General features: G+C 54.4%; 1 protein-coding gene across 1 annotated transcript in view; it reads left to right on the forward strand.

Annotated features, from left to right (window-relative positions):
- LOC116955326 (uncharacterized) overlaps positions 1–27,662 on the forward strand; it is a 47,571-nt gene that overhangs the window by 13,037 nt on the left and 6,872 nt on the right. The window contains exons 13-34 of the mRNA XM_076052935.1: positions 3,695–3,802; positions 4,804–4,857; positions 5,984–6,091; positions 6,658–6,711; positions 8,125–8,178; positions 9,147–9,200; positions 10,176–10,229; positions 11,083–11,190; positions 12,137–12,199; positions 12,956–13,009; positions 14,138–14,191; positions 14,812–14,865; positions 15,732–15,785; positions 16,346–16,399; positions 18,271–18,324; positions 19,172–19,225; positions 19,604–19,657; positions 20,950–21,003; positions 22,893–22,910; positions 24,366–24,419; positions 26,932–26,997; positions 27,165–27,254. Of these exons, the coding sequence (XP_075909050.1) occupies positions 3,695–3,802; positions 4,804–4,857; positions 5,984–6,091; positions 6,658–6,711; positions 8,125–8,178; positions 9,147–9,200; positions 10,176–10,229; positions 11,083–11,190; positions 12,137–12,199; positions 12,956–13,009; positions 14,138–14,191; positions 14,812–14,865; positions 15,732–15,785; positions 16,346–16,399; positions 18,271–18,324; positions 19,172–19,225; positions 19,604–19,657; positions 20,950–21,003; positions 22,893–22,910; positions 24,366–24,419; positions 26,932–26,997; positions 27,165–27,254 (1,371 nt within the window). The remainder of the gene's footprint in view (positions 1–3,694; positions 3,803–4,803; positions 4,858–5,983; positions 6,092–6,657; positions 6,712–8,124; positions 8,179–9,146; positions 9,201–10,175; positions 10,230–11,082; positions 11,191–12,136; positions 12,200–12,955; positions 13,010–14,137; positions 14,192–14,811; positions 14,866–15,731; positions 15,786–16,345; positions 16,400–18,270; positions 18,325–19,171; positions 19,226–19,603; positions 19,658–20,949; positions 21,004–22,892; positions 22,911–24,365; positions 24,420–26,931; positions 26,998–27,164; positions 27,255–27,662) is intronic.

Below are 27,662 nucleotides of genomic sequence, written 5' to 3' on the forward strand. Positions count from 1 at the left end.
CGGGTTGCTGAGGAGATGGAGTCTGCCTCAGTGGCCCGTGATCACAAATCGCTATTTAACTCCATCAAAAAAGTAACCTGCAGCGCCACACCTATTACCATCATTAGGGGAAAAAACGGTGATCCAATTTCCGACCCCCAGGAACAGGTTCGCAGATTTGCTGAGCATTTCTGTGAGGTCCTGGGGGAGGGAAAATCCCACAGCCAGGAAAACATCGTGGCACAAAGTGAGGATGACCCTGCTGAGGCTGCGGTGCCTCAAATATTGGATGAAGTCACCCCCTGTGAGTGGCTGGCTGAGGTGCCATCTGCTGAGGAAGTATTGAAGGCGATCCGGAGTCTGAGACCAGGAAAGACAGCGGGCAGAGATGATCTCCCAAGCGAAATGCTGAGGGAGGGTGGCGTTTGTGCACAGACTGCCCTATATGACATCATAACAACAGTCTGGACCACTGGACGGGTTCCGCAGGATTGGAAGGATGCCCTGGTGGTCCCCCTTTTTAAGAAGGGGGACCGCACAGACTGTAACAACTACAGGGGCATCTCACTCCTCAGTGTGCCGGGAAAGGTCCTGGCAAGGATTATTCAGCATCGCCTTGCCAGGCACGCTGAGGAGAGGCTTGCGGAGCCCCAATGCGGTTTCAGGAAAGGGCGGTCCTGCACAGATGCCATATTTTCTGTCCGTCTGCTACAGCAGAGGTGTAGGGAATTCCAACAAGACCTACATCTCTGCTTTATTGACCTGGTCAAGGCCTATGATACCATCAGTAGGCCTGGGCTCTGGGTCGTTCTTCGTGCTTTTGGAGTACCTGACCCTCTGCTCACGATCATTAAGGACCTTCATGATGGTGAGCGGGCCCGGGTAAAACTACGTGGCCGGGAGTCAGAGCCATTCCCTGTACACCTTGGGGTGCGACAGGGATGTCCTCTGGCTCCCACATTATTTAACATCTATTTTGACCACGTAGTTCGTGAAGCCTTCAATAGCTGTACCGGGGGAATCTCCATATGGTACAGATATAATGGGAGGCTAATCGATGCCCGGGTGCGGTCAAGGGATGGCTCCCTATTGCTCAACCACGTTATGTATGCTGATGACTTGGTAATAGCTGCTCAGTCAGAGGAGGAGTTGCAGACGCTGCTGCTGAGACTGGAGCGTGCCACTAAGAGGTGGGGCCTTACCATCAGCCCCACCAAAACTAAGCACCTGCCTGGGTATTTTGTACCATCGGACACTCCACCCCCACAACTCCCAATCGGTGATGGGGCAGTTGTGGAGAGAGTGGAGAGTTTCCCATACCTGGGCAGTGTGCTTATGACTGGCTCCAGTTTAACAGCAGAGGTCTCACTCCGAATCAGTCGAGCGGCAATATCTTTCCATCGGTTGCGTAACGCTGTGTGGAAGCTACCTGGTCTGTCGCTCCGCACTAAGCTTCAGGTCTTCTCGGCCACGGTCATTCCCTCCCTTCTCTACGCTTGCGAAACGTGGACCCCCCTAATGGAACATCTTCGCCGGTTAGAAACATTTAGGCTGACCTGCCTACGATCCATCCTGGGTTTAACCAGACTGGATTGTGTGAGGAGCTCACAAATCCTTGAAAGATCTGGTCAGGGTCCCATCGGTGAGCTCCTCCGGCAGGCAAGGCTGCGATGGCTGGGTCATGTAGCCCGCATGCCCAGCCACCGCATGCCGAAACAGCTTTTGTTTGGCCGGATTGAGGGGGCTAAGCGGGCGCGGCACGGGCTAGAGAAGAGATGGAGTGATGTGGTACAGGAGGACGTGGAGCTGAGTGGACTTGCCGATGACTGGTACCAGCGGTGTCAAGATCGGCCTCTGTGGAGGAGGCTCGTGAAGGATGCTACTGGGCAGTTGGAGGCAGTCGCCCTCCAACAACAACGGAGGGCGGAGGAGCGACGCTCACAACAGCGAGCGGAGCGCCGGGTGGCTAAAGCACAGCAGGTTGGCACAGTAGGGGGCACAGGTGGTGCATCAGCCAGTCATCTCAGTCAGTCGACCCGTGGCACCTGGGTCTGCCCCGTGACCTCCTGCCAGCGGGCGTTCGACACTTCACGTGGCCTCAGGGTGCACATAGCCTGGCACAAGCGTCGTGGTGACGTCACCGCCACTTAGTGGCGAATGGCGGTTGTTGTTGTTGTTGTGTCTGTGTGTGTGTGTCTGTCTGTGTGTGTCTGTCTGTGTGTGTCTGTCTGTGGACCCCCTTAATGAAACATATTCGCCGGTTAGAAACATTTAGGCTAGCCTGCCTACGATCCATCCTTGGTTTAACCAGGATGGATTGTGTGAGGAGCACACAAATCCTTGAAAGATCTGGGCAAGGTCCCATCGGTGAGCTCCTCCGGCAGGCAAGGCTGCGTTGGCTGGGTCATGTAGCTCGCTTGCCCAGCCACCGCATGCCAAAACAGCTTTTGTTCGGCCGGATCGAGGTGGCTAAACGGGCGCGGCACGGGCTAGAGAAGAGATGGAGTGACGTGGTACAGGAGGACGTGGAGCTGAGTGGACTTGCCGATGACTGGTACCAGCGGTGTCAAGATCGGCCTCTGTGGAGGAGGCTCGTGAAGGACGCTACTGGGCAGTTGGAGGCAGTCGCCCTCCAACAACAACGGAGGGCGGAGGAGCGACGCTCACAACAACGAGCGGAGCGCCGGGTGGCTAAAGCACAGCAGGTTGGCACAGTAAGGGGCAAAGGTGGTGCATCAGCCAATGATCTCAGTCGACCCATAGCACCTGGGTCTGCCCCATGACCTCCTGCCAGCGGGCGTTCGACACTTCACGTGGCCTCAAGGTGCACATGGCCTGGCACAAGCGTCGTGGTGACGTTACCGCCACTTAGTGGTGAATGGCGATTGTTGTTCTTGTCTGTGTGTGTGTCTGTCTGTGCGTGTCGACTCGGACTCAAATGAGTACCTGGCACTGTGTGTAAACATCGCCACTGGAGAGACAAAGGCGGCCGGGCGTGGTCCTGGCCACCCAACCCCTCGTGTGCCATCCCGGCCTTCATACGTGCTACTCGCTAACAGCACTTGCCCCTACAGTCTGTTAAGGCTATGCGGAGGAGTTTTTGTTTGTCTTTGTACCATGGGTACCCAGTGTTCAGGGGGCAGCGGTGGTGGCGCAGTTCGCGAGCCGCGCCGCAAAACCTGGCCACCCGAGTTGGGTTCCCGCTCACGGCCGGTCCTGGGCCTCCCCTAGGTCTGACTCGGCCTCAAGTGCGTATCTTGCGTGATGTGTCGACACGATCACTGGGAAGAGAAAGGCCGCCGCCTCGTGTGCATTCGCTCTATCTTGTGTCTCAACGTTTTGTAACAAAAAAAGTTTTCATCGACACCTTTTGCTCGCCATCGTACAAAGATGGTGGTCGCCGCATTGCTCGGCGCTTACAGATGCGCTCCTATGGCCGTCTGGAACGCCCTTCCGATATCAGGAAGCCACTGGAGCTGTGCACTTTTAAATCATCATCATCGTCTAGATTGACAAACTGATGGCTTGAGAACTGCTTTGTTGTGTTTAGTTTGTTGCCCTTCCGCCGCACCTTCGATGAGCCCGGTTGGCCACGTGCGGTGCAAAAGAAGTTCAACATCCGGCGACGTACGTACGGAGCGTCAACAAAGCGGAGGCTCGCCCGTCTACTGCTGCGGCCAGCTTGTTTTCATTCTGCCCGTCTGCCCGGCCGCAGGGAGACAAGGGGGAGCGCGGGAGCCGGGGCCCGCCGGCTCCCAAAGGGGACGGCGGAGAGCAGGGGAGGGTGGGCCCACAGGGGACGTCGGGAGCCCCAGGGAGAGAGGTGAGGCTCTGAGCAGCGATCGGTTTTGTTGGTACCCCCACACGGGGACCTTGCAAAGGCAAAGATCCCCCCAGCCCCCACCCCCCCCGGCATCATCGTCGCGGCTCGTAGGGGGTACCTGGTGCGGTGTGTAGTAATCATCAGCACTGGGGAGACAAAGGTGGCCGGGCGAGGTACCGGCCGCTCCGCCCTCCTCGTTGTTCCGTGCCGGGCCTTCGTAGGTTCTGCTACTGGCTAGCGGCGCTCGCCACGACAGTCTGATGCATGCTCCACGAAACTAAACTTTTTTTATTTTACCAGACGTCAAGTCCCACTGAGCTATGTAGCTTTTTTTCAGAAGCGACCTTGCTATGACGAATGATAGCTCAACGCAGTTGCTCATCATGCGTAAGTTTAAAGCAGTCAAATACTCTAAACGCGCGACGTCCATTCTAAATGTGGAGGGGAAAACCGGAGGACTCGGAGAAAACTCCACGCGACCACGGGGAGAGAGAGAGACACACAAATAGCAGGCGTCAGGGTCGGGGTCAAATCCACGACCTCCTGCACCTCGGTGGCTCGGAGATGTTACTCCCTCGCCTGGTGTACAGGAGGTCGTGGGTTCGATCCTGACCCTGACGCCTGCCGCTGTATATTTGGAGTCTGCGTCTCTCTCTCATCATCATCACGGTGGCTAGGAGATGTTACTCCCTCGCCTGGTGTACAGGAGATCGTGGATTCGATCCCGACCCTGACACCTGCTATATATTTGGAGTCTGCCTCTCTCTCTCCCCGCGTTTCCAGTTTTCTGGCTGCCGCCATCATACATTTCCCCACGACGACGATGAGCCCACTTCGCTGAGCTATCAATTGTGATGGCCAGGGCGCTTCTGAAAACGAGCTGCCCAGCTCAGCGGGGCCTTACGCCCGGTGTAATTAACTAGCATAGCAGGCGAGCGAGTTAACATCTCCTAACCAGCGCGACTGCACGGTTGGGGACCTTTTGTCGTGGTGTTTTGCAGGGCGCGAGCGGACCGGGAGGCCAACCTGGACCCCAGGGTCCACGTGGAGAGAAGGTAGCCCTGAACACACGGCGGCACCCCCCCCCCCCCCCCCCCGCACACACGGAACGCTCGGACAAGAGGAGACACGCAAAAGCGGAAAGAAACTCCACGGCAAAAAGAGATCTCCTCTCTCTCCCTCCCCCCAGCGTGGCTGCGGCTTCCACGCCCGGGCACCGTGCATGCTGGGCTTGCTGGTATCACGGGATACTTTTTTTTTTCCGTATCAAAGTGTGAAAAGTAAGAATGTGTTTTACCCTCTCTGGCAATAAAACAGGCGGTGTTAAGATGTTCAATCGCCAAATCGAGTTCCTGCATTAACCACACACGCAGTGCTTGTGGTGAACATGCAAACAAACTTTATCTGATAATATATATGATGCATTGTCTTTGAAACTGATCAAGAAGACTGCAGTCTCTGGTGGAGGCCCATCAGTTTCAAAGACAATGCACATATATTATCTGATAAAGTTTGTTTGCATGTTCACAAGCACTGCGTGTGGTTAATGCAGGAACTTGATTCATTGCAAAATGTTTCTAGTTGGTGTTTGAACGTCATAATGCCTCCTGTTTTATTGCCAGAAAGAATAAAACACCTTTTTTATTTTTCCTACTGAGCTTGCCGAGTTCGAATATTTGTAAATGAGAGAGAAATAATTTCACGTTCAGTGCAACCTAATAACGTCGCTCTTCACGAAATATATATAAAGATCTTGACTTAAACCTGATAAAACCCCACCGAGATGTGGGCTCTTCGTCATTAGCACGGCTGCCTACGTACGGCGCAGAGGAAGTTAAACTTGTGCGTACGTTGCCGACGAGATGTACCACCCCCCCAGGAGATTTTCCGGGTGAAATATTTTCACGATTAATGAAGCATGCGGATCACCATGTCTAAAAATGTCGGTTGATACCATAGGTTGAAGAAGAAAGTCAGCCGTGGTAATTCCACATTCCCATGGTGGTGACCAATCCACCCATGGCACAACCACCTGTTAGAAAGCGAACAGAATTGGATAAATCAGAAGTCAGCCGCTTGACGTTTTGCAACGGTGAGATTTCACCGGCATTGAGATCATTGGTGTGTGACTCAAGGCCTCACCATGTCTCTCGTCTCTCTGTCTCTCTCTGCCCCTCTCAGGGTCCGCCCGGGCAGATTGGCCCTCCGGGCTCTGTTGGCCACATGGGAACGATGGGAAGCCCGGGGGAGACTGGTCCCAAGGGCGAGAAAGGCAACCGGGGATTGCTGGTACGAGGGGGCAGCCACGGGGGGCACGGGGTATGGGGGGGGGGCACAGGGGGGGGCGAGGGGCTACAGCAGGATACTGGAGAGACAAAGTCGGTCGGGCGCGGTGGTGCTGGCAACCCACCCGCTCGTGCGCCGTGCCGGCCTTCATATGGGTGGTGGCGCTAGCAAACAGCGCTTGCACCCCAAAAAGTCTGCGAAGGCTACACGGGGGGGGGGGCGGGGGGTGGCTTTGTATGGAGCTCACGGATTGGTGCGTGGTGAGTGGTGGCGCGGTGGTTGGCGTGCGGCGCTGCGAGGACGGTGGCTCGCGCACAACGACAGTGGCGTTTGTGTGAACCGCTCCTGGCCCTCGCCTCGGTTGGCTCAGCCTCAAAACCTCAGGACCGGGGAGACAAAGGCGGCCGGGCATGGTATTGCCCGCACACCACCCCCTCATGTGCCGTGCCGGCCTTCATAGGTGCTCCCTAACGGCACTTTGCTCCCGGCAGCCTATGAAAGGCTACACGGGGAATCTTTGTCTTTGTGACCTCGGTTGTGATTTCCCACCGCCCCCCCCCCCCCCCCAGGGTCAGCCTGGACTGCAGGGGTCAAGCGGAGCAAGCGGACCCCTGGGGCTCCCCGTACGTCCCTCTCCTCCCTCCGCCATTAAGCTGCCGGCACCAAATCACCCGGCACACCCCACCTCAGCCTCATGCCGCTTTTCCGTTGGCACGATCCAAACGGAGCCACGGGCGCTATTTGAGCTACACACTGCTGGGTGTACCCTGTACTCTGAATGGTCTACACACTGCTGGGTGTGCCCTGTACTCTGAATGGTCTACACACTGCTGAGTGGGCCCCGTACTCTGAATGGTCTCCACGCTGCTGGGTGTGCCCCGTACTCTGAATGGTCTACACACTGCTGGGTGTACCCCGTACTCTGAATGGTCTACACACTGCTGGGTGTGCCCCGTACTCTGAATGGTCTACACGCTGCAGGGTGTGCCCCGTACTCTGAATTGTCTACACACTGCTGGGTGTGCCCCGTACTCTGAATGGTCTACACACTGCTGGGTGTGCCCTGTACTCTGAATTGTCTATACACTGCTGGGTGTGCCCCGTACTCTGAATGGTCTACACGCTGCTGGGTGTGCCCCGTACTCTGAATTGTCTACACACTGCTGGGTGTGCCCCGTACTCTGAATGGTCTACACACTGCTGGGTGTGCCCCGTACTCTGAATGGTCTACACACTGCTGGGTGGGCCCCGTACTCTGAATGGTCTACACGCTGCTGGGTGTACCCCGTACTCTGAATGGTCTACACACTGCTGGGTGGGCCCCGTACTCTGAATGGTCTACACACTGCTGGGCTCGGCCTGCTGTGCACGTGATGCTTGGGGTCCCTTATCTCTGATCACCATCGAACTTCAATTATTATTTAAAAAACGCACCTGGCTCTGCCATAGCAATCACAGCAACATGTAGCAGAGTGCACGATTGTACGTGCGGTTCGCCACCGTTAAGCTCACGCAGGCTACATGAGTCAGAACCAAACCACGATGCGCTGCCCTCACGGGATGTCCGAATCTGGCTCGGGGCCGAGATGATGGCTCGTACCCTACGACGCCGGTCAGTGCACACCGAGGATGCGGCATCACCGCGTCACCCACGCGCGCCTCCGCTCGTTCACCGCACTTGGCGTCAATGACACGGCACGGTTTCTACGGTGTAAAAAAAAAACAGCCGTGGTGGCTGCTGAGCCACTTGCAGCTTTTGTTTACATAAAGCGGCCATTTGTTGAACGAGCTGACGAGACCCGGCACTTGAAAACCGGTACCGGGCTTTGGCTTGGCTAAATACGATCTGGTAGTGTTGCCGTGGAGAGCCAATGGCCGATGGACTCAATTGGATACGCGTGTTTAGGTGTGGGTACACGGAACGGAATTCTGCTCACATTCTGTCGAGGTTACAGAGGGCAGCGGGCAGGAGGCATTGCTTTTGGAGGGATCGCCCGTGCTGGTTTGTTAATCATTTCATTGCAACATCTGTCCAGGGCCCCCTTGGTGAGCGAGGCTCGGAGGGGAAGGAGGGAAACACGGGAGACAAGGTACGGAAAGTGAACGAGCGCCGAGTTGACGTCGAACCACTGGTGGCCGCAGGTCCTGGTTTTTCCTCCGGTGGAGGAGGCAGCTGCTGTCCTGGGATGTCTGTCTGTCTCCCCGCGAGTGAGTGGATGGGTGGGTGGGTATGTGGTTGAGTGTGTGAGTGAGTGAATGGTTGAGTGAGTGGATGGGTGGGCGAGTGAATTGTTGAGTGAGTAGATGGGTGGGCGAGTGATTAGATGGGTGTGTATGAGTTAGCGGGCACAGGTGGTGTATCTGCTGGTCGTCTCCATAAACCCATGGCACCTGGGACTGTCCCGTGGGCTGTCAGTGAGCCTTCAGCACTTCACGTGGCCTGAAAGTGCCACCGAGTGAAGAATGGCGATTTTTGTTACGTGTAAGTGAGTGAGTGAGAAGGTGATTGTGTAGTTAGTGAGTGCGTAGGGGATCAAGTTGCGACCTGGTCTGGTTTTCGCAGGATCTATTAAAACCCAACTATGTTTTATTTTACTAGGTTAGGCCCACTGAGCTACATAGCCCTTATTCAGAAGCGACCTGGCCACAAATGATAGCTCAACGTAGTGGCTTATCACGTGGAAATGTACATCAGGCAAATACTCTGAACATGTGTTGATTCTAAATGTGGAGGGAAAACCCAGAGGACCTGGAAAAAAATCCACGCAACCACGGGGAGAGCATCCAAATATACAGCAGGTGTCAGGGTCGCGATTGAACCCACGACCAACTGCATACCAGGCGAGGTCGTTAACATCTCGCCGCCGTGCTCTTGTGGAGAAGGCATCACGACCGGAGTTTGCGTGATGGTGGTTTATGCCTCTTGACGAGATCAGCAAGGTATTGCGGCTCATTAATGGCAGGCACTTTGTGTGTAACGGGTGCGGCCTTGTATCGTGTACCGCCCTAGGACATCCACGTGTGTGTGTGTGTGCCGTGTGTGTGCCGCGTGCGTCAGGGCGACGTGGGGCCAGACGGAACCTCGGGACCGACTGGAGCCGCCGGACTCTCGGTGAGGACCCACGGCCCCATTCACTCGCTCACGCTGTGTCTTTTGTAACCACGTTGAGACGCAAGGGGTGCCCGTGTGCTCAGAGCATGGAGATGGTGAGCTGGCACGACTGAGGTCCACGGGTTAGAACAAGAGATGTTAACTACCTCGCCTGGTATACAGGAGGTCGTGGGTTCGATCCCGACCCTGACACCTGCTGCTGCTGCTGTATATTTGGAGTTTGTGTGTCTCTCTCTCCCCGTGATCGCGTGGACTTTTCTCCGGGTCCTCCGGCTTTTCCCTCCACATTTAGAATTAACATCATCACGCGTTTGGAGTATTTGGCTGCAATTAATTTCCACACGACGACAAGCCAATTCGTTGAGCTATCATTTGTGATAGCCAGATCGCTTCTGAAAAAGCGCTACATAGCTCAGTGGGGCCTTAGCTTGTTAAATAAAATAGAAAATAGTTAAGTTTAGTTAGTTTCAATAGTTTCAGCCGCCCAAGCACTGTCATTAAACCGGCTTCTCAAGTGTTGTCTCATCCCAGTTACCCGTGACTCGCGATAGAGACCCAAAGACCCGCATAGAAACCCCCCGTAGACTCACAGAGAGACTCCTAGACTCACAGAGAGACCGATATACTTATTTAGAGACCCAGAGGTTCACGTAGAGGTCCCTAGGCTTACACAGAGACCCATAGACTTACATTGAAGAATTGACTCACATTAGAGAGCCATAGGTTCATATAGAGTCCCATAGACCTCACAGACATTATCCTGAACCTCTCCTCTGGACTCGGCTGTAAACGAGCGTTTTTCGCGGTGTATAAACATCGGCAATGGGGATACAAATGCGGTCTGGCGTGGTCTTGGCCACCACCCCCCCCCCTCTTGTGCCGTGCCGGCCTTCAGAGGTGTCCGCCAACAGCGCTTGCTCCAACCGTCTGTGCGGGCCGCGTGGGTGACCTTTGTCTTTGCCTTCCTTGTGGCAGGGCACACGTGGCGTGCGTGGAGACAACGGCGAGCCTGGGAGAGGAGGAGCCCGCGTAAGGTTTTACCTCGGCCCGCTAGTCCGTCCACAGTGCGGCGTCGCTCACAGCCCCCCCCCCACCCCCGAAGAATTCGTCCCATAGACTCAGCGGTGCTGAGTCGATGATGCAGTGTTGAGTCTATGGGTAGTGTTGAGTCTATGGGCAGTGTTGAGTCTATGGGCAGTGTTGAGTCTATGGGCAGTGTTGAGTCTATGGGTAGTGTTGAGTCTATGGGTAGTGTTGAGTCTATGGGTAGTGTTGAGTCTATGGGTAGTGTTGAGTCTATGGGTAGTGTTGAGTCTATGGGTAGTGTTGAGTCTATGGGTAGTGTTGATTCTAAGGGTAGTATATTCTTGATTCTTTCGGTAAACATACGTTGAAGGGAAACAATACAATAATAAAATATATATTGTTTTATATTATTGTTTTAGGTATATTTTATTGTTTTATATATATTTTATTATTTTATTGTTTCCCTTCAACGTGACTTTACCGAAAGAACCAAGAACATGAAGCACTGCAATCACGAAAGCTTTAAATCAAAATCTATGGGTAGTGTTGAGTCTATGGGCAGTGTTGAGTCTATTGGCAGTGTTGAGTCTATTGGCAGTATTGAGTCTATGGGTAGTGTTGAGGCTATGGGCAGTGTTGAGTCTATGGGCAGTGTTGAGTCTATGGTCAGTGTTGAGTCTATGGGCAGTGTTGAGTCTATGGGCAGTGTTGAGTCTATGGGCAGTGTTGAGTCTATGGGCAGTGTTGAGTCTATGGGCAGTGTTGAGTCTATGGGCAGTGTTGAGTCTATGGGCAGTGTAGGGGAGGCGACATCGTCGTCGTCGCTGTTGTTGTTGTTGTTTGCGCTCACTCACAGGGATCGCTCGGAGGGCTAGGGGCCGCCGGAGCGGATGGCCCCAAGGGGGATGTGGGCCCTCGGGGACCCAAGGGGGACGCGGGAGCCAAGGGGAAGCCAGGGCCCCCGGTGAGAGGCCCCCCTGGCGCTGGCGGGGTCACGCAAGGGGGGGGGGGCGCGTTTGCCGCGTGGTTTAACGAGTCAGGGTCGAAGGTCAATGTTTTTTTTCCACTTTTTTATTTTCCCAGGTAAGGGCCCCACCGAGCTTATCGAGATCTGTTTTTGCAGAAGCACCCTGGCTATCGCAAGTGACAGCTCAACAAAGCGGCTTATCGTTGTCGTGTGGATATTTATAGCAGCAGCAGGCAAACAATCGGAACGCGCGTCGATTCTAAATGTGGAGGGGAGGACTGGGAGAAAAACATCCCTGCGACCACGGGGAGAGAGACACGCAAACTCCAAATATACAGACGTCGGGGTTGGGATGTAGCCCACGACCTCCTGCATACCAGGCGAGGGAGATAACATCTCTTAGCCACTGCGGCTCCCCAATAAGCATTGAGTCATTGGTGCTCAACTCCTGTTTTCAGCCCTGCAGAGCCAGTGGTGGAAATTCCACATTTCTATGGCAAGGTCGAGTCTATCCTTAATACAGACACTTTTCAATTTTCCACAACATGGTGTGGCTTGTCGCATTCGATTCCCGCTCACAGCCAACATCGGTGACGAAAATCTGAACCGGTCCTGGGCCTCCCCCTCTGGTCGACTCAGCCTCAAATGAGTAGCTGGTGCGCTGTGCAAACATCGCCACTGGGGAGACAAAGGCGGCCGGGCGTGGTTCTGGCCACCCACCCCCTCGCGTGCCATGCCACCCTTCATAGGTGATCGCTAGCAACATTTGACTCACCTCAGGTGAGTATCTTGTGTGATGTATAAACATCGCCACTGGGGAGACAAAGGCGGCCTGGAGTGGTCGCTGTACCTTAATAGGTGCTCGAGAAGAGCACTTGCCCTGACAGCCTGTTCAGGCTATATGGGGGACCTTGATCTTTTTCTGTGTACGTGACGTCCACAGGGGGTTGAAGGCCCTGCTGGTCCGCCTGGCCCACGGGGACCTCCTGGCATCCCAGGAGCTGAGGTAGGAATGAATGAATGAGTCAATGAGTGAATTAATCAATCGGTCAGTCGGTAAATTGCGTTGCCACCTGCCCTGATTTTCTGAAGATTATCCTCTTGTTGAGGACGCGGCTGCTGCCCTTGGAAATCTGCCCACTCCGGCTGTCGTCATTTGCTTCGTTTTAATATCAATAACAAAACGGCCGCTCGAGGCAACGACGTAGCCTCCTGCCGCTCTCTCCTCTTCCGCCGGTACTCGGAGGCAGAATCTCTGCTCACAATCCTACTGGAGCAATCCGATGACCTATAAAGCTCTTTTTCGCACATGTCCAGTCGGAGGCAGGTCAGAACGTTACAACAACAAACGGTACAAAGAAAGCGCGATCTACGAACCGCGCTCCGTGCTCCTCTGCACCACGGACCAGGCCCCCTGTGGCCGGGCAACCCCAGTGGCAGCTGTCCCTGTGCGGCACGAGGCCGCTCGCTCTTAGCCCGTGCCCCCTACCGGACATCTGTGAAAAAGAGCTTTATAGCTCATCGGATTCCTCCTGCAGTGTAAATACAGATTCTGATTCCCACTCCGGGCACCCGGCCCTCCAATCGTTGGGACGTTACGATCACATTTTGTCGAATGTGGCAGAACGTGGACCGTGATTCCGGCACACACAAGTGGCCCTGCCAGATTCAAACCCCACGAACCTCTGCTCTCGAGCGGCGAATGACGCCACCCCCCGTGTGCCGTGATATCCCTCCCCCCCAACCCCTCCCCCCCCTCCAGGGCTCACCAGGACCCCAGGGGCAGAAGGGGGAGGCGGGGAGAGACGGCGTGCCGGTGAGACACATTTTCACCCTGCCTTAAAGAATGTTTTATATTTTTGTTTGTGACATACAATCTGATTAATGATGATGATGATATGCAGCAATCCCTCGCCAACCGCGCGGGGAGGGGGGGGGGGTTACTGAAAGCCGCCATGGTTGGCAATGCCAAGGCCTTGGGGGCAATAGGGGGGGGGTTGGGTGTTCGGGCAAATCGCCGTCACACTCACCAAAGCCGAACGAGGTTGCCCATTCACTAAACACAATAACGTACAAAAATAATAACAATAATACGACGTTGATGAGGACGAGGTAATGGGGGAGGTGGTTGTTAGAAGGAGGAGGAGGAGGGAGGCTTTGCCCACCCTCTCTCCCGTCACCTGGCGGTGCCAAGAGATGCGACGGTGATACACGGTGGGAGCGCCGATTACGGGGCGACTTGAAATCGCAAGCGCCGGTCACCGCGCTGAACCGCGGATACGCAAAACTCCTTACCCACGCGGTGAGAAAATCGGCATGCCGAAGGAACACCGCGGATAGATAAGTACCGAGGATGCGACAACCGCGTTCTACTTACGGTGAACACCCACGCCGCAGTATTGACCAGGGTGGCCGGCGGCCCAGCCCTGGCGCGTGACGTCACGCGCCACCTTCGACGCCAGCCGCGAGCGAAGCGGGACGGCCCGTCGTGCCTACGCCTCGTAGCCGCGGCGGTGGCCAGGGGTGGCCAGAGGTGGCCAGGGGTGGCCAGGGGTGGCCAGGGGTGGCCGCTGGGCACGGCGTCGCGCGAAGTTCTGCGTTTGTGCGGCGAACGCTGTGCCGCTCGCTCCACGCTCGCCGCCAAACTCCGTGAGCGCGACGCGCTAACTGCTGCGCATCTGCTCCCCTCCAAGTGTATTCATTTTTTGTTATATTTTTATGGATTTTTTTGTAACAACATTTTTATATATATATTGTAACTTTTTATTGGAAATGTATTTATCGTTTTATAATATTTTATATATTTTTTGAATGTTTAATTTTTTTATTTGAAATGTTATGTATATTTTTTTGTTTTTTTAGACTTTATAAAAAATTATATATATGCCTTAATATTTGTTTTTTTTTTATTCATATAAACGTATCCCTTCATTTTGTTCAACAGGGGCCCCGTGGCCCGCTGGGTAGCGACGGGTGGGACGGATTCAAGGGAGACAAGGTGAGACAGGGTCACAGCATCGCTGCGTCGCACCCAGGTGCGCCTCCGCTGTGAGAGCGTACGCACGTACGCACGTGCGTATGTACGTGCGTACATTCGTACGTGCGTGTGTACGTGCATGTGTACATGCATACGTGCGTACGTGCGTGTGTACGTGCGTATGAACGTCCTCGCTCCCATCGTACCACGTGGTGCTGGTAGCTTTCCACCGGCAATTTGCCGAGCCGAGCCAGAACCGAGCCGCGGTTACACCGACCTCGCAAGGAGACCATCTGAATCTCGTCTCACCACCAGTGTCAGACCAGAGAATAACGCCACAAGGTGGGGACAGTACAAAGACAATGCCACACGTTTCAGATAATTTATAGCTCGGGGTGAGCGTATGTTGAACGTCTTTCGCACCGTATGTAGCCAACCGTGCTAATCGGAGGTGTGGTGGGGAGTGGGGGGAAGGACAAGAACAAACTAAAACACAAAAATGAGTTCTAAAGAAGTGAGCTTTCAATCTAGAACCGGGATCAAATGTAGCGGCGCAGGCTCAGAGGATGTGGAGAACTTTCCCGGGTTCAGAGGTCACTCGTCCCTGTGTGGGGCGTCGTGCGACCGTTGTCTGTGTGCAGGGGGACACGGGGATCGACGGAGACCCGGGCACGCGGGGCCCACACGGCATCGTGGTACGCCAACCGCTGCCAACCGCTGCCACCAACCACCGCCACTAAATACCGCCAACCACATGTGACATGCTGGCTACCGTCATACCAGCCGTGCTATGCCAGCCCCTGTAAACCCTCCCTACCCATGTGACATACTGGCTACCATCATACCAGCCGTGCTTTGCCAGCCCCTGTAAACCCTCACTACCCATGTGACATGCTGGCTACCGTCATACCAGCCGTGCTTTGCCAGCCCCTGTAAACCCTCCCTACCCATGTGACATGCTGGCTACCATCATACCAGCCGTGCTTTGCCAGCCCCTGTAAACCCTCCCTACCCATGTGACATGCTGGCTACCATCATACCAGCCGTGCTTTGCCAGCCCCTGTAAACCCTCCCTACCCATGTGACATGCTGGCTACCGTCATACCAGCCGTGCTATGCCAGCCTCTGTAAACCCTCCCTACCCATGTGACATGCTGGCTACCGTCATACCAGCCGTGCTATGCCAGCCCCTGTAAACCCTATCTCCCCATGTGACGTGCTGACTACTGTCATACCAGCTGTGCTATGCCAGCCCCTGTAAACCCTCCCTACCCATGTGACATGCTGGCTACCATCATACCAGCCGTGCTATGCCAGCCCCTGTAAACCCTCCCTACCCATGTGAAGCGCTGGCTACCGTCATACCAGCCGTGCTATGTCAGCCCCTGTAAACCCTCCCTACCCATGTGACATGCTGGCTACCATCATACCAGCCGTGCTATGCCAGCCCCTGTAAACCCTCCCTACCCACGTGAAGTGCTTTGCCGCATTGCTCAGGTCGCCGTTGACAACGATTAGCTCGACGGTCCTGACCTGAAATAAACCGACTGACTGCCTGCAGGGAGAAGAGGGCAAGCCGGGCATCGAAGGGAACCGCGGAGAGCCCGGTGTGAAGGTGCGTGCGCTGCGAGCCTGCCGTGCCGCCGTACACTGTGAAGGTCGCACTCATCGCGCGCACACAGTGCTTGCCGCAAATGAACCACGGTAGCTTTGGTGATCTCGTCAAGGTGCGTGAACCATCATCACGCGAACTCCGGTCATCCTCGCAGCAGCAGCAGCAGCAGCTGTAGCAGCAGCTGCAGCAGCAGCTGCAGCAGCAGCTGCAGCAGCAGCATCTTTTGGCTGACCATCGAATAAAGACGGTCACCGCATCGCGCAGCGCTTTTCGGACGCGCTTCTGCGGCCGTCTGGAACACTCTTCCGATATTAGGTAGCCACTGGAGCTATGTAACTTTTAAGTCTAGATTTAAAATTTATTTTTTATTATTGTCCTTCCCCCGCACCTCCGATTAGCACGGTTGGCTCCGTACGGTGCAAAATAAGTTGAACATTCATACGGGGGATCTTTGTTGTTTGTAATTATGAGTGTTCCTGTCTGCTTGTGTGTGTTGGTGTATGTGCGCGCTTGTGTGTTACTTTGTGTGTTTGCGTGCGCACGTGGCTGTGTGCGTTTAGGGGAAACCTGGAGCCCAAGGCCCTCGTGGGATTCCAGGCCCTGTGGGTCCCCCGGTGAGCATCCACGCATCCTGTCCAACACAGACGAAACCCAGACAGGTGGTAGCTCTATTGGGCGGTTGGATGCGTGGGTGAGTGAGTGGGTGAATGAGCAGGTGCGTTGATGGGTGGGTTGGTCAGTGAATGAGCGAATGAGTGGGTGGGTTGGTGAGTGAATGAGCGAATTGGTGAGTGAATGAATGAGTGGGTAGGTGAGTGAATGAGCCAGTGAGTGTGGGTGGGTTGGTGAGTGAATGAGCGAGTGTGTGAGTTGGTGGGTTGGTGAGTGAATGAGTGAGTGTGTGAGTTGGTGGGTTGGTGAGTGAATGAGCGAGTGTGTGAGTTGGTGGGTTGGTGAGTGAATCAGCGAGTGTGTGAGTTTGTGGGTTGGTGAGTGAATGAGTGAGTGTGTGAGTTGGTGGGTTGGTGAGTGAATGAGCGAGTGTGTGAGTTGGTGGGTTGGTGAGTGAATCAGCGAGTGTGTGAGTTGGTGGGTTGGTGAGTGAATGAGCCAGTGTGTGAGTTGGTGGGTTGGTGAGTGAATGAGCCAGTGTGTGAGTTGGTGGGTTGGTGAGTGAATGAGCGAATGTGTGAGTTAGTGGGTTGGTGAGTGAATCAGCGAGTGTGTGAGTTGGTGGGTTGTTGAGTGAATGAGCCAGTGTGTGAGTTGGTGGGTTGGTGAGTGAATGAGCAAGTGAGTGTGGGTGGGTTGGTGAGTGAATCAGCGAGTGTGTGAGTTGGTGGGTTGTTGAGTGAATGAGCCAGTGTGTGAGTTGGTGGGTTGGTGAGTGATTGAGCGAGTGTGTGAGTTTGTGGGTTGGTGAGTGAATGAGCGAGTGTGTGAGTTGGTGGGTTGGTGAGTGAATGAGCCAGTGTGTGAGTTGGTGGGTTGGTGAGTGAATGAGCGAATGTGTGAGTTGGTGGGTTGGTGATTTAATGAGCCAGTGTGTGAGTTGGTGGGTTGGTGAGTGAATGAGCGAGTGTATAAGTGGGTGGATGAATTAGTGAATTGACCAGACAGGTGGGAACACCAAGCATAACTCCTACTGGGTGTAAGCATAACTACCCAATTTCCACTTTGCGTCACCATTTAATCAGGCCCAGCCATGACTTAAATGGATTCTTGGTCAGACAAAGCTATGCTCTGGTCATAACCCTTTCATTTGTAGTCCATGTATTGCCTGTGTGTTGCCTATAACAATCACGCTTCATGACACTTGGGTAAAAAATATGCCAAGATCCAAATATTATTTGTACTCTGACCCTCATGACCCCTGGGTCCTTTGGTGAAGTCTGGTTCTTTGGTGGTGAGGCCTAATCCTTTCTGGGTGAGACCTAATCCTTTCTGGGTGAGGCCTAATCCTTTGTGGGTGAGGCCTAATCCTTTGTGGGTGAGGCCTAATCCTTTCTGGGTGAGGCCTAATCCTTTCTGGGTGAGGCCTAATCCTTTCTTGGTAGGCCTAATCCTTTCTGGGTGAGGCCTAATCATTTCTGGGTGAGGCCTAATCCTTTCTGGGTAAGGCCTAATCCTTTCTGGGTGAGGCCTAATCCTTTCTGTGTGAGGCCTAATCCTTTCTGGGTGAGGCCTAATCCTTTGTTGGTGAGGCCTAATCCTTTCTGGGTGAGGCCTAATCCTTTCTGTTTGAGGCCTAATCCTTTCTGGGTGAGGCCTAATCCTTTTTGGATGAGGGCTAATCCTTTCTGGGTGAGCCCTAATCCTTTCTGGGTGAGGCCTAATCCTCGGTGAGACCTAATTTTTTCTTGGTAGAAACCTTTTTTTTGGTGAACCCTCATCCATTCTTGGTGAGGTCTAAATTCCTCTGTTTGGTGGGGCCTGGAACAAAAATCAGGATGCCGATTTGTGAGGCCCATGTTTGCCCACGCAGGGCATCCCGGGTCTGAGGGGAGAGAAGGGGAAATCGGGAAGCAAAGGAGAGAAGGTGAGTGGGGTGACACCGGCTACGGACCCCACACTTTCAAGGGTCCCGCGCTAAATGCTTTCAAGCTATCAATTCCGGTTCAGTGATTCTGCACTTGCTCTATTACTATAGTACTATACCACCTTCGACTTTTATAAATGACCGGGTGTTTAAAGTTAGAGATTTGTCGTATTATCTGGCCGTATAGCAATTGAAAAAATACAATTACTTTACTAATGTGTGATTTAATCTTTACGTGTTTCTTTTAAAGGCCCCTTTATAACGACATATGCTGCAGGCCCCACGCTAGCTTAATCCAGCACTGCATCAGTGTGTTGCTTGCACCCGTGTATGCCGCCGGGAGCCTTGTATGCGGAGGGGACTGTTACCCTTCCGCCTGAGGGGGACTCCTCGATAGCGATCGCCTAGAGGCAGAGATCATTCACACGTGGAAAATTGTGCGCGATGCGTTATCGTGATTATTGTTGCGCGACTGACAATAAACGGGAGTTTTAATGTCCCGGGAAGATGGGACAGATTTATCCCAGGGTAGCAGCTGCCTCCTCAACACGAGGACGATTCCGAGAAAACCTGGACAGGTGGTGACCCCCTGCCCCCTGTCTGCTCGCTCACTCGCTGACCCACTCACTGAGCCACCGATCCACCCGCCCGGTGCGTTGAAGTAAAGCGAAGCGACTCCCGTGAGCCACACGACGTGGGGGGATTCCCTCATCCAGCAGTGGAATTGACGGAAAGGGACCGTGCCTGTGCACATCCAGGTTCGGGTCAATAACGATGAGAATGACAGCCTTTTAGAGTAACGATGGGATTGAGTGAGTAATCAAACTAATGAATTCATTGGATGCAGGGCGAAACCGGAGAGAAAGGAGAGCCTGGGGAACCGGGAGAAGCGGGAATCAAGGTATGACACGGACATTTTTGTTGACTTCCTGGTGTTTTTTGGGGCCTTTTCAGCAAAAGTTTATTCCGATGTTACTCAAATTCTAAATGCCGCGTGTGGTTTTGCTCTCCGGCACAGCGGTTAGTGCTGAACTCATGACCAATCGCCACGTTTCGTTTACGTGACAAACCTTACGAATTGGCCGCGTTGGGCGGTGGCGGGTTAAACGACACATTTGACCTTTGTGCGACCTACCCCGACGGCACTTTTATCGCGTCCAGTTTTTGTCCATCGGTGCCGTGGGGGGGGGGGGGGGGGGGGTTGTGAGGCTGCCCAGCTGTGGCGCTCAGCTGTGGGGTCGGAGGTCGCCGTGACCCCCGTGTGGGTTTGTGTGTCCAGGGTCTCACGGGGACACTGGGGAAGAAGGGGACGCTGGGACCCAAAGGCATCCAGGTAGCAGCAGCCCTCTCATCTCACTCCTCTCATCTCACTCCCCTCTCATCTCACTCCCCTCTCATCTCACTCCCCTCTCATCTCACTCTCATCTCACTCCCCTCTCATCTCACTCTCATCTCTCTCCCCTCTCATCTCACTCCCCTCTCATCTCACTCCCCTCTCACTCCCCTCTCATCTCACTCCCCTCTCATCTCACTCCCCTCTCACTCCCCTCTCATCTCACTCCCCCCTCATCTCACTCCCCTCTCATCTCACTCCCCTCTCATCTCACTCATCTCACTCTCATCTCACTCCCCTCTCATCTCACTCTCATCTCACTCCCCTCTCATCTCATTCCCCTCTCATCTCACTCCCCTCTCATCTCACTCTCATCTCACTCCCCTCTCATCTCACTCCCCTCTCATCTCACTCCCCTCTCATCTCACTCCCCTCTCATCTCATTCCCCTCTCATCTCACTCCCCTCTCATCTCACTCCCCTCTCATCTCACTCCCCTCTCATCTCACTCCCCTCTCATCTCACTCCCCTCTCATCTCACTCTCATCTCACTCCCCTCTCATCTCACTCCCCTCTCATCTCACTCCCCCCTCTTCTCACTCCCCTCTCATCTCACTCCCCTCTCATCTCACTCTCATCTCATCTCACTCCCCTCTCATCTCACTCCCCTCTCATCTCACTCTCATCTCACTCCCCTCTCATCTCACTCCCCTCTCATCTCACTCCCATCTCACTCTCATCTCACTCCGCTCTCATCTCACTCCCGTCTCATCTCACTCCCCTCTCATCTCACTCACCTCTCATCTCAGTCTCATCTCACTCCCCTCTCATCTCACTCCCCTCTCATCTCACTCCCCTCTCATCTCACTCCCATCTCACTCTCATCTCACTCCGCTCTCATCTCACTCCCCTCTCATCTCACTCCCCTCTCATCTCACTCCCCTCTCATCTCACTCCCCTCTCATCTCACTCCCCTCTCATCTCACTCCCCTCTCATCTCACTCCCCTCTCATCTCACTCCCCTCTCATCTCACTCCCCTCTCATCTCACTCTCATCTCATCTCACTCCCCTCTCATCTCACTCCCCTCTCATCTCACTTCCCTCTCATCTCACTCCCCTCTCATCTTACTCCCCTCTCATCTCACTCCCCTCTCATCTCACTCCCCCCTCATCTCAATCTACTCCCCTCCGCTCACTCTCTGCCTCTTACCTCGCCGTCCTCTTTTTGGTGACGTCTCTCCTGCCGCTCGCTCACCGAGGCCCCTGCTGGCTGCTCGCCGTTGTGCTTACAGGGTCTGAGGGGCGTCTCTGGACCCCCTGGACTTTTGGGACCCCCAGGAATGCCGGTGAGTGAGTGCCCAACCCCCCCCACCCCCCCCCTCCCATTGCCACACCTGCAGGAGACACCTGGGGTGTGTGTAACAGGCACAGCAGGAGACACCTGGGGTGTGTGTAACGGGCACAGCAGGAGACACCTGGGGTGTGTGTAACGGGTGTAGCAGGAGACACCTGGGGTGTGTGTAACGGGCACAGCAGGAGACACCTGGGGTGTGTGTAACGGGCGTAGCAGGAGACACCTGGGGTGTGTGTAACAGGCGTAGCAGGAGACACCTGGGTGTGTGTAACGGGCACAGCAGAAGACACCTGGGGTGTGTGTAACGGGCACAGCAGGAGACACCTGGGGTGTGTAACGGGCACAGCAGGAGACACCTGGGGTGTGTGTAACAGGCACAGCAGGAGACACCTGGGGTGTGTGTAACAGGTGTAGCAGGAGACACCTGGGGTGTGTGTAACGGGCACAGCACTCCGGAGTGTCCCCTTTCCGCTATTAGCAGCAGCCCGGAGCATTGCATCGTACGTACGTAGTACGTTGAACTTCTTTCGCACCGTACGTAGCCAACCGCGCTAATCGGAGGTGACAGGGTGAAGGACAACAAACTACCACGCAAAAAGCAGTTCTAAAGAAATGAGTTTGTCATTCTCGATGATTTCGAAGTGCAGCATAGCTCCCTGTGGCTTCCAGTGGCTTCCTAATATCGTAAGGGAGAGCGTTCCACATCACCACAGCAGGAGCAAGCGGTGTAGACGGGCGTGGTGCTGGCCTCCCAACCCCTCGCGTGCCGTGCCGGCCTTCATAGGTGCTCGCTAACAGCTCTTGCCGCGACAGTGTGCGAAGGCGAAACGGGGGGTGAGGGTGGGGATATTTGTCCCTGCCGAGGAGCCTCCTCGCCCCGGTTAACACCGGGCGGCGGCGGTAGCGACGATGACAATGATGACGACGATCTCAGGTTCGACTGAGCCTAGAATAAGCAGCTGGTGCGTTACCCAACCGGTAATGGATAACCGATGTAATGTATGTGCATATAGTAACCAGCACCCCGCCCCCTCCTCTGGCCTTCGCACCAGATTGGCTCACAAGCGACGACATCACATTCATCCCCCCTCTCCGAAACAGGAGGAGGATCTCTCCACAGCTCTGGGCTGTCTGCCTGATGATGCTGGTTGTTAATTACTCGAATTGTAAATGTTGTAGTGGGTTTACTCTCCAACACACAACCGTTTAGTTACTTAAACGGCTGTATCGGGCGGTGGGGGAGGGTTTAACGGCACATGTATACCTACGCGATCGAACCCCAAAAACCTCTCTTGTGGTGAGTTACGTTTGTAAAAACATGAGCACCGCCGGTGTTGGCCACCCAGCTCGCTCGCCGAACCGGCCACCGAAGGTGCTACTCGCTAACGGCACTTTGCCCCAACAACGGCCTTCGTAGGCAATATCGCGGGGTGGTGGGGACCTTTGACCTTTGTACCTGTCTAACTGTTACAAACGTGTTCAACTCCTTTTATTTGTACGGCTAAGGCCCCACTGAGCTGGATGATAATCGCTTTTTTGTAGAAGTGAGCCGGCTATCACAAACGGTAGCTCGACGTAGTGGAAGGCTTATCACCAAATTGATAGCGGTGGCCAATTAACTTTGATTAAACGCGTGACGCTGACTCTGAATGTGGAGGGAAAAACTGTCAGGACCCTGGAGAAAAATCCACCCGACCACGGGGAGAACACGCAGACTCCAAATATACAGCAGCAGGCGTCGTCCAGGTCGGGATTGAACCCGCGACCTCCTGTAGACCAGGCCAGGGAGCTAACACAAACCAAGTGATGAGTTTGTGATGATGTTTTTGTAATTTGTTTTTCTTGCCGCTCTCTGTCGGTTCTCTCTCTCTGCCTGCACAGGGACTGTTTGGAATGAAGGTTCGACCACCGCACACACACACACACAACAACAACCACCATTCGCCACTGAGTGGCGGTGACGTCACCACGGCGCTTGTGCCAGGCTAGGGGCACTTTGAGGCCACGCGAAGTGTCAAACACCCGCTGGCAGGAGGTCACGGGACAAACCCAGCAGGTCCCGTGGGTTGACTGAGATGACTGGCAGAGGCACCACCTGTGCCCCCCACTGTGCACACGCACACACACGCACGTGCACACACACACGCACGTGCACACACACGCACGTGCACACACACACGCACGTGTGTCGGGTTTCCCTCCTGTGAACCCCGTTCACAGGAGGGATCGATGAACCCCATTGATCCCTCATGGCATCGGAGCCCGGTTCCATTCCTCTCGTGGCTCCATGCCGTGTGTTGCTCGTGCCCCCCACTGTGCCCCCCACTGTGCCCCCCACTGTGTTGCCCGTGCTGCCGTTTCAGTGCCATATCCCGACCCACAACACACCCACGTGTGTGTGTTGTGGGTGCATACGCGCGCGTGTGTGTGTGTGTTGTGCGTGCATGCACGTGTGTGTGTGTTGTGCGTGCATACGCGTGTGTGTGTGTCCGTGTGGGGAGCGGTGGTGTAGCGGTTAGCGCTACGCCGCGCCAGGAACCTGGCGTCCCGAGTTGGATTCCCGCTCACGGCCAACACCAGTGACGATTATCTGAACCGGTCCTGGGCCTCCCCTAGGTCGACTCAGCCTCAAATGAGTACCTGGTGCAGTGTGCGACCATCGCCACTGGGGAGACAAAGGCGGCCGGGCGTGGTGCTGTCTCCCCACCCCCTCGTGTGCTGGTCCGGCCTTCATAGGTGCTCGCTAACACCACTTGCCCCAACAGTCTGTTACAGGCTATACGGGGGGGGGGTCTTTGTGTGTGTCCGTGTGGGGAGCGGGAGTGGTAACGGTCAGCGCGCTTCGCTGTGAACCCGGTGACCCGAGTTCAATACCCCGCTCATGGCCAACATCAATTATCTGAACCGATCCTGGGCCTCCCCTAGGTTTACTCAACTTCAATTGAGTACCTCGTGCGGTGTGTAAACATCACCACTTGGGAGACAAAGGCGGCCAGCACTTGCCCCAACAGTCAGTTAAGGCTATACGGGGGGGTCTTTGTTTTTGTGTGTGTGGGGAGCGGTAGTGTTAGCGGTTAGCGCGCTGCGACCCGAGTTCGATTCACACTCACGGCCAACACCAATGACGATTATCTGAACCGGTCCTCAAATGAGTACCTGGTGCGGTGTGTACACATCCCTACGAGGGAGTCAAAGGTCGCCGGGCGTGGTGCTGGCCACACCGGCACCCCTCGCCCACCGTGTTGGCTTTCGTAGGTGCTGCTCGCTGACGGCACTTTCCCCAGCAGCCTGTGTGGGCTATACGGGGGGGGGGGGGAGCACCTTTGTCTTTGTTACCTGTCTCTCTTCCCCCAGGGAGAAAAGGGAATCAAGGGAGAGAGCGGACGCAAGGGATCGCCCGGCCCCCCGGTAGGTAAATCCAGCATCGCATTCACGTTACGCAAGATGCAATCGAACCAAGTTAAGGCCCCACTGAGCTGTATAGCAATTTGTTTTCAGAAGCGACCTGGCCATCACAAAATGATCGCCGTCGCAAAATACCTCCCCCATCATCGTCATCACGTCGTCATCACGTCTCCATCACGTGGAAATTGACAGCAGTAGCCAGTTACTCTGAAACGGGCGACGTTGACTCCACATGTGGAGGGCAAAAATCGGAGGAGAAATCCACGCGCTCGGAGTGTGACGGGCGAGGGCGGGACTCGTTGAAGCCTCCGCCTTTCTCGTTGCTTCGTGTATTTATTTAAATTATTCCCAACGTTCGTTGCACGTGTGACCATCACGCGGAGACAGTCGAACACGTTTCAGGCTTTCGCGACCAATATTATTCATGGTAAATGTTTTTGTTGGGTTAGATCGCGTAAGTATGTGTCGTAACCTTCCACAAGCCGACAGACAATTAGTAAGTGATTTGTCACGTAAACAAAACGCCAATTAGTTACTAGTATAGTGTAGTGTATAGTGTAGTGTATAGTGTAGTGTGTTGTGTATAGTGTAGTGTATAGTAGTGTAGTGTATAGTGTAGTTACTACTTAAGCCCACCGGTGTGTTGGAGAGTAAATCCACAACGTTTACAAATTGAGTACAGTGACGTTTCGCTGGTAATTACATCCAGCATCATCGGGCGATTTGCCAGAATGGTGAAGCAATCCACCTGCGTCCCGTCTTAAAGAGTGCAGCAGGACGACGTCATCACTGAACCCAATCCTGCACTTTGTAAGACGGGAAGCCGGTGGATTGCTTCACTAGTTTGGCAAATCGCCCGATGATGCCGGATGAAATTACCGGTGAAATGTCGAATTAAAATTGTAGATGTTGTGGATTTATTCTCCAACACACCGGTGGGCTGAAGTAGTAAACTACACTGTACACTACATCATGGACCTCCTTACCCAGTGTCAAAATGTAAGAATAGGTTTTCCCCTCTTTTCTGGCAACAAAACACGCGGTGTTAATATGTTAAAACACCAAACTGAAACCTTTTTGCAAGGAATCATGTCTGCAATTAACCACAGATACTTGCGGTGAAAATACAAACAAAAGAACACACTCTGACAGTATCTGCATTGCCGTTGAAACTGATTGGTCCACACCAGAGACAGCTTTCTTTAGATCCTCGTCTCAACCAGCTGTGGACGCCTTTTGGCGCTGTCCTCTGAACTGACACCGTTTGAGACGAGGATCTAAAGAAAGCTGTCTCTGGTATGGACCAATCAGTTTCAAAGACAATGCAGATACTATCAGCCATGTTTTGTTTGTATTTTCACCACAAGTATCTGTGGTTAATTGCAGACATGATTCCTTGGAAAAGGTTTCAGTTTGGTGTTTTAACATCTTAACACCACCTGTTTTGTTGCCAGAAAATAGGGGAAAACCTATTCTTATACACTGCACTAGTAACTAGTTGGCGTTTTGTTTACGTGACAAATCCCTTACTAATTGGCTGTGTCGGGTGGTGGAGGGTTACGACACAACATTTATACTTACGTTATCTAACCCAACAAAAACCTTCATTATGAATCACGCCGAGTGCTTGCTCACAAATGAACCGCATCAAAACCTCGCTGCTGGTCTCGTCAAGAAGCAATAAACCAATAAACCGTCACCACACGACACTCCCGTGGTCATCCTCACAGCAGCGGCGGCGGCGGTGGTGGCGGCTTTTGGCTGCCCGTCGAGCAAAGACTGTGGTCACCGCAATCACGCGGCGCTTTCGGACGCGCTTTCGCGGCCGTCTGGAACGCTCTTCCCCTTCCGATAAGTAGGAAGCCCACTGGGAGCTGTGCACTTTTAAATCGTGTAGATTACAAAACTGATTTCTTTAGCACTGCCTTTTTTGCTTAGTTTGTTCCCCTTCTCCCCCGGCACATCCCGATTCGCGTGGTTGGCAACGCACGGTGCGGAAGAAGTTCGACGTACGGTACACATGTCACGGCTTGTGTAACGGAACAGGCCGAACCGGAGGACGGCATCACGTTGCACCCTCACTCGGGGAGTTGACCGCCTTGCGTTGACTTCCATCGCCGGGTCTCTACCCCCGAGCCAGGAGCCGGCGTGCCACACGATGGGAAACGCCGCCCACGTTATAGACGCCCATCGTTTGGATTTGTGCCGCGCGCGAATCGAACTTTGATGAGAGTGTTGAGATTCTGACAGGCGGGCAACGCCGACGCGCTATGCAATGGCAGAATCCCTCGTTGTACTCTACTTCCGTGCTCCCGCGGCCGTGCTCTCTCGCCTTCACCGTTCCGCGCTGAACGGCGGGGGTGAAGTCGGTCGGAGAACTCCGATGACCGCACAGGGAGGCCCTCACCCTGCAGAAATATTCAGATTTTTGTTTTTTTTGCTCTCGCTGAAACGGTGAAATAATTTGTTTTCCGTTCCTCCTCCTTCCTCTCTTCCCATCGCCGTCCGCCGTCAGGGCCGGCCTGGGCCTCCCGGCCCACCGGGCCCCAGCGCGGTCGCCACCGGAGCGGCCCTCGTCAGGGTGAGAATTAACGCGGCCCTGGTGGGCGCGGCGGTTCCGGCCACACCACACCCTAGCGGCCGCCCGGGCCACAACGACGTTCACGGCAGCCGCTCGCTAACGGCACTTGCCTCTCCCCCCCAACAGTCTGTTGAAGGCTATGCGGGGGATCTTTGCCTCTGTTGCAGATGCTCTCTGCGGGCTCCGTGGCCTCGGGGCTCGAGTCCACGACGACGCGGGGGCCCCCCTCTCCCCGCACGGCCGGGCCCCCCAACACGGTGAGAGCCCGATGCGGCTCAAGCCAGCCCAAGGCAGACCGCGTGTCCCGCGTTAAACTAAAACTACAGGGGACTCCTCTACTTACGAACATTCGACTCGCGAACTTTCGGAGATACGAACAAACCCGGTCCGTACGTCCAGTTGCCCGTTCGGACCGAGCGTCGTGAGTTCAAACGCCCCATAGGTGGCGGCGGTGGCAGCGACATCTACGGGAGACGATACAACTTGTAAAGCCATTCCCCGTGTTTAGTGTACATGCCATACAACACGTTTGGAATCGACAGGAGTAAAGTTGGACTTACGAACAATTCGACTGATGAACAGACCTCTGGAACCTAACTCGTTCGTAATTAGACGAGTCCCTGTGTAAACATTATTTTTATTTACCGGGTGCAAGGCCCCATTGC

Source organism: Petromyzon marinus, chromosome 59 (assembly GCF_048934315.1).
Source record: "Petromyzon marinus isolate PM22_M1 ecotype Great Lakes invasive population chromosome 59, UKy_Petmar_22M1.pri1.0, whole genome shotgun sequence".
In the NCBI taxonomy this organism is placed as follows: domain Eukaryota; kingdom Metazoa; phylum Chordata; class Hyperoartia; order Petromyzontiformes; family Petromyzontidae; genus Petromyzon; species Petromyzon marinus.